Consider the following 12,193-nt stretch of genomic DNA (forward strand, 5'->3'; position numbering starts at 1 on the left):
TAATGTTTGTATATTGATGCATGTAATTTTACAGAATTGGTGTATATGAAGCATATGTAAACCTCATGAAGAAACAAACAAATAAATAAACAGATAAATAAATGCATAGCAGTAGTCCATGGTGTAATTATATCGAATATCAAAATGATACATAAACAGCAAGGCGAATATTCGTTTATTGCAGACTGCATTTACCTCATAACATTACATAAATAGATACACATGTGGATAGAAGTACAACGCAGCTTCTTGACTGCTGTAACACAGGGACTTAAATGTTGGCTACTACATACGGACTACAGACATGGTCACATACAAACTACACGAATCATGCAAGTCTAGTAGGTACATCTGAAAAAAATCCATTCCTTTAATTTCTAAACAATGCCACTCCATTGATATAATTCGTCATACACGTATTTTGGGTGTCGTCTCTGTTTTATTTTGAGCCGTGCAAACCCATCTTTCATACTGTGGACATGCAAAACTGGGAAAGCTTGGATGCCAGAAAAACAAATATGTTCGTTGACATGACCGAAAAGGACTGGACATTGAAAACACGCAATTCGAATTTCTATGAAGGATAGTTTTCTAGTTACAAGATAAGGTCCTTATATTTGATTTTATGAGTACTTTTCGGCAAACTGAAACTTGCATTTTATTCTGTACAAAAGGCAAAGTTGTTAGAAATGCAGTCTTCATACCCGGAAGATTCCAAAAAGCAAAAGACTAGAGGATGCAAACTGAATAAACGAATGCATAGTGAAAGAATGTATACGCCGTATATTTATACGTCTTTATACAAAAATTAAGCCTTCAAAATAGTTCTGGTGCCGTTTGCATTAATACTTCTAAACATTCCGATAAACTTATGTCACCCATCACGATCGACCGCAATTATTGTATGTTTTTCATGTAGACGTAGATGTTGGCATTAGCATAGTATTCTCTACAATACACTACCTGCCTGCCATGTCTCGACAACTTTTTGCATCATACCAAGTAGTTTGCAATGGTACAGAAAAAAAATGTCACGTCAAATGGATCAGCCGCAAATTATTGAAAAAATGTCTGTAACAGATGAAAAAAACACACACGCGCACGCATTATTTACATATACATGTATGTACATAAAGAGGGGTTCCACTATATCTCAGTCCACCACATATCCAGTTGCTGAATGGTCCTTTTCTATTGTGTAAATGGTAGTCGGGGCGCTGGTATCCATCAAGACACTGTGGCTGGCATAGTACACGGGCTTCGGTGGCCGCCTAACAATTGCCGCCACAAGGAAGAGCAGGAACGCCAAGATGCAGATAATACCTGATATCAGGCAGACAACAAAACACCATCCTAAGTCCCGACCCATAGTCGCCATGGCGAACGACCCGTAAATTATCACTCCAATGATGATGAAGATGCCTGAAAAGTGTTAGAAGAAGGCTCATTCATGTATACCCTTGGGAAAGGAAGTTTAAACAGTCAAAAGCATTCGCAAAAATACTTGCAATCGTTAAAAGGAACTGTACAAAGAAAATTATTGTCGAGGTACTCAAAGGAAGGAAGTTATGACTAAAAATGAAAACATAAATCATCTATCATCGATGACGTCACAACTGCTGCAAACTTATTTCCCTGACTGACCTCTGCATGGGGTCTTAGGAAAAGTGAAGCTGAATGCCATTTTTACGCCCCCAGATGAAAAATGAGATGCTTATTAAGCAAATAAAGAAGTGAAAAGCAAACGTTTCATAAGAGAACTGCATGTTTGCTGAACAATGCTTTAACCATTTCGTAAAAACCTAAAGAACATAAGGACAAGAAATTTTGACTCAGTGAATCAGTTTTCTAATTGTTTGATTAACCTCGATCGTATTTATTGATTAGACGATTGACTGGTTAAATATTTTAGTCGACTCTTTGATGATTATTGGACTTGATAGTCACCAATCAAGAAAGTAAACAAATATTATTCGTACTCGATGACCTTTCCCGATGGCGGTATGGGGTGAGGTCGGTCAGCAACCTTGTAAAATAATAATATGGTTTACTCTTAACAAGTAAACTTCTTTATTCTGTACTGACCGACTGTGTGCTCTTCCGCAGTAAATATGTTTATTATCCCCCCTTGGTTGGGCCACGGCTTATCTCCCCTTTATCTGCCACCAATAGCTGGAGCACTTCATTGCTCCTATTGGGGGTCATATCAATATAGTGTTCCTCTACTACACACAACCTTTTGTCTTCCCACCCGCCCACCCAATTTTGCCAAGACGAGATACTGCTGCATTTTTCAGATTTTGAATTCCTGTGCTTCTGTCATCCAATCCTTAATACCATACGCATGCTGATGCTCACGAATACGTATGATCAGGCGTCTTTAACATAACAGCTGAACAACTGGGATTTTAAGTTCTATTCTGATCTTCAAACTGTGGTAGTAACTAATATGTCGGAATATTTAATAATGTACGAGTTAATGATTGTTATCGGCACTTATCATTCATTGTATACTCGCGCTCATATTCGTTTCATTGGACGGTACGTGAATTGTCTCGGCTCTTGTTACGGCTTTGATCCACATTTGATTTATTGTTCATGTCGGGTTTCGAAGTTATTGTAATTTCTCAAGTTTGTTGTACGCGGCGTGTAATCCTGTTAGGCAGAATGGGCATTCCGATAGGTTTTAGGTGCCACCACGAAGATCTCCTATGGGGCATCCATTAACATTATTTACTTATATGTCTTTCCCGGGCACGCTCGGGACCCAATTATCATCCAAATCTTAAAAGAAGTCTTTGTGTTGGTCTTTGGTTCTCTTAACGGATAATATATTTTTAATCAATAAACCTTACCTGAGGCTAGACACATGCCTGCTGCAATAAGGTTCATGGTTCGGTAGTACAACCCGTGGGAGGCGTACAGGTATATGGGCACGACAACGACAGGGAGGGATAAGACGATCACAGCCATGGTCTCCATGGCGCGAACGGCTTTCAGCCAGGCTGTAATAGACAAGATACAAGCGCCTGGTTAATAGGTTAATATATTAACCTATTTATAACTGAAATATCAAACTTTTTATATTTAAAAGAAGGTGAAAAGAAGTTGTCAAATCTGTATATTGTGACTAAAGTAGACTTCTGTATCTTGTAAAGTTTCAAATCATTCTACCACGTTTTGACTTAAAGAAGAAAACATAAAAATGATGTCAAAATCAGATGAAAGAGCGTCAAAACTTATTTGCAAGTATGATCTTTAACATTTTTGGGGAATTTTTTTTTCAAGAGGAAAGGGTATTTGAAAATATTTTTGTATGGTGGGAATTTGGGACCAACTTTGGTATTTATCGTTCTTGCATAATAATGTTCTAAATAAGGATGTGATGCTTGTCTAATAAATTTATTTGAATGTAAATTTGTTGTTTATATCGAAACATATGCTTTTAACCTAAATTATAGTAATAGTTGTGAACATATTAAAAACATAAATATCATCCATACTGATTAAATTTGTTAGCTGAAAAGAACAAATTCTAGTGCAAACATATTTATTAAACCTGTGTTACATCCTCATTTATGACATTATTAAACAAAGACTATAAATACCAAAAGGTGGTCCCAAATACCCACCATACAAAAATTATTATCTATTGTCTTTTTCTCCTTAAGGAAAAATCCGCAAAAATTCTGAAGAACACATTTAGGAATAACTTTTCGCACTCTTTCATCTGAACTTCATGTCATTTTCATGTTTTCTACGCCTTTAACTTCGTGACGGTGCCATTTATCAAGCACAAATATGATGCAAGAATTACAATGACTGTAGGGTAAATTTTGTTGCAATCTTGTTTTTCAAGTAATTCAAACAGCTTGAACAAATAATGGGCTTCTTCGCTACAATTCTTGGCCATATGAATATGTAGGTTGCATTTTTTAAAGACACATATTAATTAATATTATAACGCTATGTAAAGCGTCTAAAAATTCTGAGGCAGACCAGTGATATATAATGAAGTTTCACACGGTAAACTAGAAAAACTAGTATGTTGAGTATACTATGTTCACACAATACACCACAGACCACCTCAAGTCGCTTGCATTGCTCTTACATCACAGTAACCTACACCTATGTATGCACGAAACAAAGGACACAAACACGATTATAGTCATTAATAGCAGGCCACTATGTAACACGATATATATCATAGATACGAAGAACCTGTGAAGAACAGGTTGAGAATGCAATGTATTGTAGTCTGTTTCTTTTAGCGAATCGCCTGTATTCAGCTGTCTGTAAAATCAGCCATACATGCTACCCAAATTGCCTTTAGTCAGTGACACGTAACAACACAATCTCTACACGTAGATATGTTGAAAGTTGATATTCTTGGAAGGAAAATGAGCTTAAAACTCTAAAACATTTCTAATTCATAATGTTAAAGTTCATAAGCTCGGTTTCGACGGCAAGAACCCACTACCGTCGGTGACGTTAGAATTATTAAAACACCAGTGGCATGCTGGATATTGGGTTGAGCACAATATGTTTTGAAGGAGTTAACTGAATCAGTTACCTAAACTCCTATCGACTTAACTGTAAGTCCTGTTACCGAACTGCTATATTTGAAATTGTTTTACATCTTTTAGTATAATATAACCTTAATAAATGAATTTTATTCTATCTCTTGTAAGATATGATATCACGACAGAATAGATTTAGAGACAGGTGTTAGAAATCAAAGCAATGTAGTCTATTCGCAGAGACAGTATATTAGTGTAGGTTGTGCTTCTGCGTGGTGTTTGTTCTAACCGCTTGTTGGTGCAGCCATTGTAAACAAAGTACTCTCCACGCCCAGTGCCCAGCATGCGACATACTTTTGAATAATTATGACGTCACAGGAGGCAATGAATTCTTGTTGTCGAAACTAAGCTTATGGAGATTAACATTATGAATTAGAAAAAGTATTCAAGTGCATTCTCTTTGTAATAATGTCGACATTAAACATATCAATGTGTAGAGCTTGTGTTGTTACGTTTCCCTGACTAATGGCAATTTTGGTAGCGAGTGTGGCTGATTTTACCGACAAATGAATATAGGCGACTCGCTAAAAGAAACAGACTGCAGTTTAACTATAATGCGTAACATAACAAAATCTGATGTGCTCTAATAAAGTAGGCTGGAAGTTATCTCCCTTAGTGCCTTGTATGCTGAGTCTCGATTAAATACCTTTAATTTGCATATCTTATTTATCTAACAAGGTAAATTTTGGAATATTCGATTTTTTAGATAATAGTAACCGTATATAACCGTGAAAACCGTATATAGTATTGCATACACTTCCTTCCACCACTGCTCAACTAGCAGATCTCAAAACAGAAAATATGACAATTGACAAAAAACGACAAATAATATTGTATCAATCAGTTTTTACATCGTGTTCCTTATCATTTAAAATACACAGTCAGGATACCGGTGCAGTAGAAATATGAAATGGGATCCAAATGTCAACCATATACGATGTTGATAGAGATATCCAAACGTTGTTTGGGGTTTTACGTCGTACTTAACAATTTTTCCGTCATATCAGAACGAGGAGTCATTAGGTGTGTATATGTACTGTGTCTTCAAGTGGCCACTGAAGTATGATGCCGGAGACACCAGACTTGACACTCCACCAAGTTGTTGACAGAAATGTAAAACTAGAGAAGGTAAGGAAGAGGCCTTTGCTTAGTCTGACCTTAACTTCTTGTATTTATATTGAACTAATCTCCGTTTACATTTCGTGATAATTACTTACATTGTTACAGTACTTAAACACGTTAATAATGTGAGCAAAAATGTATTTGTATCACATTAATAAAGTAAGCAATAATTTACATGCGTGAATTTATAAGTTTGAAAATACCTTTGTTGCATAGTTTATTTTTGAAGGTTCAACAAAGACCAAGATGGTAGTAATATAAAGCTATATCAAACAAATTAATATTTAAAATGAGGTTGAATCTGTTGTTAAAAATATTCTTATAAAGAAATCGTTTATCCCTGAACTATCTCCCTTATTTCAACCCGCACGCCTACCCGATCGCACTCACTTAACCTTCAGATACACACCCTCTAAACTAGTACATTGTCGGTTCGTGTATATCATGGCACACACACGATATATTGTGAAAATACGAGTTACATTTGAATATGGAGAATCATACATATTTATAAATATATTACACGTAGAACAACAATCAAATAAATTAATAAATAAAATATTATATGGGCAATGTTTGTTTATATGTATGTTTGTACAAATAATGTGATATAAACCCACATAAACTTTTCATATACATATTCAAGTATCAAACACAACATGGAAGAAAGCTGCTTGCCAAAACTAAGTTTTAGCTATGGTAATCGTCTTAATCTGTATCAATACATATCTTTATATTTTGTCATATTATTTTACGACTATATTACAAAACATTATGTCAGTCTTTGTACTGCGATACATACATGTAAATTTAAATAACAAAAACAAAATAATAATGATCAAAATATGTAACATACGGACATAGGCCTTAGTATATTAACAAATATATTACAGGACATGTGACTAAATTACCATGTGCTCCAAATAACTCAGGTAATATAATTATAAGGCTTTTATAATATTTATACCAAATGGCCTTATTTTCAGATGGACACTTCACAAATATACTCACGGGGTACATGATGGTAGTAATCGTAATTCCAGCAGGCAAGCGATCTGCATCCCGTCCTCCTCCACAGTCCATGGGAGTAGATGGCATCGCTGGACCAGTAGGGAGAGGCGTAAGATAGCACCAGTAGAATAGCCGCGATCAGAGAGGCTGCACAAGCCGTCAGGGGCAGGGCTGACCGACCGAAAGGGCTAGGCATCTTTCTGTCGTGTAAGGATGTAACACCCCACAAGTCCTTATAAGCACTGGGTCGAAGTATGAACCTCAATGGACACCGTTATCTCTTCCGAAACTCCTTACTAGTGTTAAATTACTATTCGAGAATCACAGACTACGAATTAACCGTTTTCGTTTGTGTTCAGGCGTGTCCCGTGCCCATGTAAACGAAAACCAAGACGGTCTTGCTCTTATTTTTCTTCCTCACCTTAGGATTTCATTGTAAACTAGGGTAAGCATACACGCCAGACTACAGGTATGTCACACAGGTAATTCAACGAACTGGTCTTCTATATTAAACAATCACGTGATGTCGGGCTAGGCAAAACCGGGTCTGCAGCTTTTGATGAGAGAAACAACATTTTTTCTCCACACCGGATAAATAATAGACGCTAAAAATAACACCCAGCAAATGAAGTCATTTATATCTAGGTCAGTGAGACATTGGGAGATCGATAGAAACACGATTTAACAGGTGATAAAAGCTGAGACAATGGCAAAAGAAAGCAAAAAAAAAAAAAAAAAAACAACTTCCATCTTACTCACTCTAAATCTCTTCCCTTTAACTACAATTAAGTCCAATCTATATATAGACAGACTCGTATATACAGTTTCGGGGCCTATAATAAATGTTATGGTTATATACAGACCCATATGTACAGGCATATCCAATGTACACTAGTATTAAGTGCTCAGTGGACTGTGGCGACCCAGATATGTTTTCATATACATTGATAACATGACCGGATACTCTTACTTGTGCTGCATAAATTTACACGCTTAACTCAGATATGTATCTTAGAGTATGTCTATCATGAACTTCGTGCCAGTGCAGTTAACTCATCGTGGATGCATGTACAGACAAACTGCACATCCAAGCAATTTAACTTCTCTTGTATACAAATCATGACAATGCTACTGGTTTCACAACTAAAATTGAGAAAAGTTGTAGAAAACATGCAACGCATTTATACAGGAATTCGTTATCATACTATCATACTTGACACGTGTATGTAGCCTTTAAGCCTTCTTTTAGTTTGGTGGTGTCAGACATAAGTTTTCTCTTGTTTTGGTGGTGTCAGACTAAGTTTTCTTTTATTTTGGTGGTGTCGGACGTAAGTTTTCTCTTATTTTGGTGGTGTAAGACGTAAGTTTTCTCTTGTTTTGGTGGTGTCAGACTAAGTTTTCTCTTATTTTGGTGGTGTCAGACGTAAGTTTTCTCTCATTTTAGTGGTGCATCTTTCGACTGATGATTAGCTAGTTTAAAAAAGCAGAAAACTGACATTACTTAAGAATTAGGTCTTCCATGTTTACATCTCAACCATATAAGAGGAAAACCACGAATCACGGAGCTAGTTTCAAAGGTCAGTAATTCTGTGATAACTTTTCTTGTCTTCATTTTTCATATTTTAACCATCCGAATATATACAGCTCATTTATGTTATTTTATTCTATTTGATTTGAAATTACTCTCAACTGGCCAAATGACCTGAGTACACGCTTAATAAGAGGTAGTGAATATGGTTCTCAGAGGAGTTTTTTTTTATGAGAATAACGCAAATTTCCAGAGCAAATGTTCTTTGTCGTAGTTAAAGGTTTTTTATTGTAGGTCCTGCAGAATTAATAAAGACACTTTTTGAACATACAATTAAAGACCTGTTCCTCTAGATCGATTCCTTGGGAAAGGTAAATGTTTTCGAAATGAGCACGTTAACTACCTCAGCCCCCAGTTTATGCTTTGAATACCACCTATACCCAATGTATTGGGCTAAATAAATATAGTTGTATTGTGGCAGTTGATACTTTTTGGATGTTTAATTTTTTGTCTGCTCTTTTCAGTATCAGTTATATTTGATCTGTTCTGATCTATGCTAAATGACAAGATGCTGGTGTTGCCCGCAAGAGTGAACGTATAATGGAGTGGTGAAATTTGCTTCTATGAAGACATCCTTGACTGATAATGTCTGATAATCTTGAAACATGGCGACTGGATTGTGTGTGTCTGAGATAACATTCTACAACTTGTTGATTGACAGAAGTTACAGAATTTAGCAACCCAGGCTTTGGAAAGGTCTTGTCCAAATTCATCACAGTGATATTACAATATTAAACTGTAATTTAGTTTAAACTTGAAGACTGCTCAAGCTAGCCTTACCGTCATGTAAAGCATGTGGGGGGACGATGCTTGGGAGTAATCCGTTTGCGGGGCTTACCTTTGGTCACACATCCTAATTATACTGCAGTCACTACTTGTAATGTCTTGTACATGAAATTAAGTGCATAATAAAACAACAACAAAATTTGAACGAAAAATTCGTGAAAAATATTACCTCATGTATAATGTTGTTTTTAACTTTTAGCTAGTTTCAGATCTTTGGATGAAAGACCAATTTGTCTTCCATCAATATTGTGGCCCTTTCATCTCGATGAGCAAATTAAAATTCTTTGTCACGTGTGGAATGTTATACAAGTTAGATGGAAAGTATGTAATTGTTTGTCCAGAACTTTCATGTTTCCTCCACGTAACTGAATGCAAGAGATAACTACAGAGATTTAAACAGCCTTTCATTTAAAAAAAAACATGTACCGTTGTACAAATGCAGAAGACACCAGCTTTCCCTAAAACGAAAACAAATTTTGTATCTACGGAGCAGCACATTTATTACTTTCTGTGTAAATAAGAGTTCTGCCATTAGATATTTGCCTTTGCATTATACTCGTGCAAGACTCTGAAGTTCACTTAAATGTTCAAAACAGTTTTCAGCTCGAAAACTGATCATTTAAAGTGCTACAAATAAAGATGAATGGAATATTAACCAAAAGGACTCTGAGGGACTCTGTTCTGTGAGGAGCCATTCTCAATCCGTTTAAGGCAGAACCCTGAGAGAAACACACACAAAACGACAGTAGGATGTGACGGTGTAAAATTTGCGTGCATGTTTGGCTATTTATTCAGTTTAATTTGTAAACTGCTCCTGAGATTTAAGAACCCTCGTAAAATAGCATTACAAACCTTTGAAGGTCGTAACTCTTCTCATTAAGCCTTTATGTACTTCTGACTTGCTATAAGTGAAACTTTATATACATGCAGTTAAACTATTGTGGATGTATAAGCATGATAATAACAGTGACATGGTGGCAACCGTAAATTTCATCAGAAAGCTCCCACTGGACTCAAGGAATTTTTCGCAAACATTTTATACATTGCAACTCTTGACCATCAACAAGCAAAATAATATATCAGAGCCATACACAAAGCAGTGCCAGAATCTAGAAATCGGAGTTCGGCGTAGGTAACCACCATGATTAGTAATGAGAGAAATATCATTTCAACAATACCACATTTGATACTTCTAGACTAGTGGCGTCTAAATTTGCAATTATCTTTTTTGTATTTTTTTTACCTAATCCTTTGTAATCCGTGGTTCTAGAAGCGTGTAATCTGCTACTTTTAGGCATATACATCTACATGAACAGTTAGAATAAAACCCTAACTCTAGTCAGTTAACAAGAGGCCGGATTTCTCTGGTAACATATGTGACCATTTGCCAAGTTTCATACTGTCGTCATTCATCTGGTTTTACTCTCTTTTGTCATTTTTGTTATGTTTTAAACTTACTTGGTATAAGTATCATGACACACATTTTATTGACCGTTAGCAAAATGGGTGAGAAACCTGGGACCGTCTGTAAAAATCATCGTGAGAAATCTTTTAGTGACCGCAAACACACATGGGGGGATGGGGGAGAAATGCTAAAAGGACAGTATTGGTAACTTTTTACAATCGTGTATGAGCAAACTGGAAATCTTTCACTAGGTGTATAGCTTAAGCCAATTCAAAGAGACAAATAATTGTGTTTCACAGAATATCAGTCTCGTCTGTGCACGCGTCACCGTTCAGAGTCAGTCATAAGTTCCTGAAATTTATAAAGCGGGTATAGCACTATAACTTTTTTCAAGCTTTTGAATCATTTTAACCCTAATAAATAGTGCAGGTGTACGATATCTTTACTGGAAGACAGTAATTCTTTATATCGTACCCTTTCTTACCATACCAGATCCTTTTGGGGTTTCTGACATAGTATAGGTACGGGACAGGTGTCTACTTGGCATGTAAAGAAAATTTGATTTGAATGGCGAATGTGGATTTTGTTGCCAAAAATCTCCGGTAGATATCCTCTTTAATAGCAAAACACTTCCTTGTTATAAAATATTATACAAATGGAAGAAGTGTGTTAATTTGTACATACTGTACATAATTGCATTTAGGTATCAGATAGATTCTTGTACTTCGTAAATGTGGAAATTGTACCAAATAGTGGTATTCAAATTCATCCTTGACTTAATTATTACAAATTTTACATTTATCAGTTTTACGCTGTGGTTTACAAGTTCTTGACCATGATGACTGGACCTCCAGTATTTTAAAAGCGATTTGTCTTAAAAAGAGGTAATTAACTAATTACCAAAGCCTTCAAGCATAATTACATTTATGTATAAACCACATTCAGCATAGTTTGTATTTCTCGAAAGCATTTACCATCATTTCTTTGATGTGAAGAAGCAACTTCCATTAATATTTGAATAAAGACGTCTAGATATCTTCTTAACCTTCCTACTGCTATGTAACAGTGTAACCAGAATTTAATCATATGTTCAGAGAGGGTTAGAGTAACAGGAAATCTTCCCAATTCCCCTACACACAGAATAGATTTTGACGATGAAGAACCGAGGCTAAGAAGCATGCTTTGCATGCAGTGATACACGTGGTGAGTCGGCTCTGTTTCATTATTTCTATTTGTGTATACAAGGTACTTCCAGCATTCCGTCTTTGGTTTACATTTATCCATTGATATGTTGAATGTCTCTCTAACTGCAAGAAAATTGCAGTCAGAATACTTTTTCTAATTCATAATGTTAAATTGCATATGCCTCTGGTGACGATATATAACTATTCAAAAATAAATGGCATCTTAAGTTCAGAAGCCATTATCTGGCTGTACAAATACAGTATCAGAATCCTTTGAATGGGGTTAAGCAGACAGTATCAGAAATCTTTTGACTATACGCGCTCGCAGACTTTAACAGAAACGTTTGACTATACGCATACACAGACATTATTATAGTCTACTTCTCAGCGTAAAACCACAAGCTCTATCCACCTTTGACTAGGTGTACGGAGACAATATCAGAAACTTTAGTTAGTCCTAAACGCAAACAGTGTTAGAAACCATTGACTTTTGTTTTCAGTTTGACGACGCGTATTC

At 35.9% G+C, this 12,193-nt stretch overlaps 1 protein-coding gene across 1 annotated transcript; it reads right to left on the reverse strand.

Moving 5' to 3' along the window:
* Nucleotides 1–121: 121 nt before the first annotated feature.
* On the reverse strand, nucleotides 122–7,120 carry LOC135471634 (uncharacterized). Its single transcript, XM_064750935.1, has 3 exons — nucleotides 6,714–7,120; nucleotides 2,856–3,005; nucleotides 122–1,422 (listed from the first exon to the last, which is right to left on the reverse strand). The coding sequence occupies exons 1-3, from the start codon at nucleotides 6,907–6,909 to the stop codon at nucleotides 1,154–1,156; spliced, it is 615 nt and encodes a 204-aa protein (XP_064607005.1). The 5' UTR covers nucleotides 6,910–7,120; the 3' UTR covers nucleotides 122–1,153.
* Between the last annotated feature and the right edge of the window lie 5,073 nt (nucleotides 7,121–12,193).

The sequence above is a fragment of the Liolophura sinensis genome, chromosome 7 (assembly GCF_032854445.1).
Source record: "Liolophura sinensis isolate JHLJ2023 chromosome 7, CUHK_Ljap_v2, whole genome shotgun sequence".
Lineage (NCBI taxonomy): Eukaryota > Metazoa > Mollusca > Polyplacophora > Chitonida > Chitonidae > Liolophura > Liolophura sinensis.

What these genes read in the sequence shown, in the direction of transcription:
- LOC135471634 (XM_064750935.1), bottom strand. Translation starts at nt 6,909, where the DNA reads ATGCCTAGCCCTTTCGGTCGGTCAGCCCTGCCCCTGACGGCTTGTGCA. An exon ending in TTACTACCATCATGTACCCC is followed by an intron (nt 3,006 to 6,713) that starts GTGAGTATATTT and finishes TGTCTATTACAG; the next exon opens with CCTGGCTGAAAGCCGTTCGC. An exon ending in AGGCATGTGTCTAGCCTCAG is followed by an intron (nt 1,423 to 2,855) that starts GTAAGGTTTATT and finishes AACACTTTTCAG; the next exon opens with GCATCTTCATCATCATTGGA.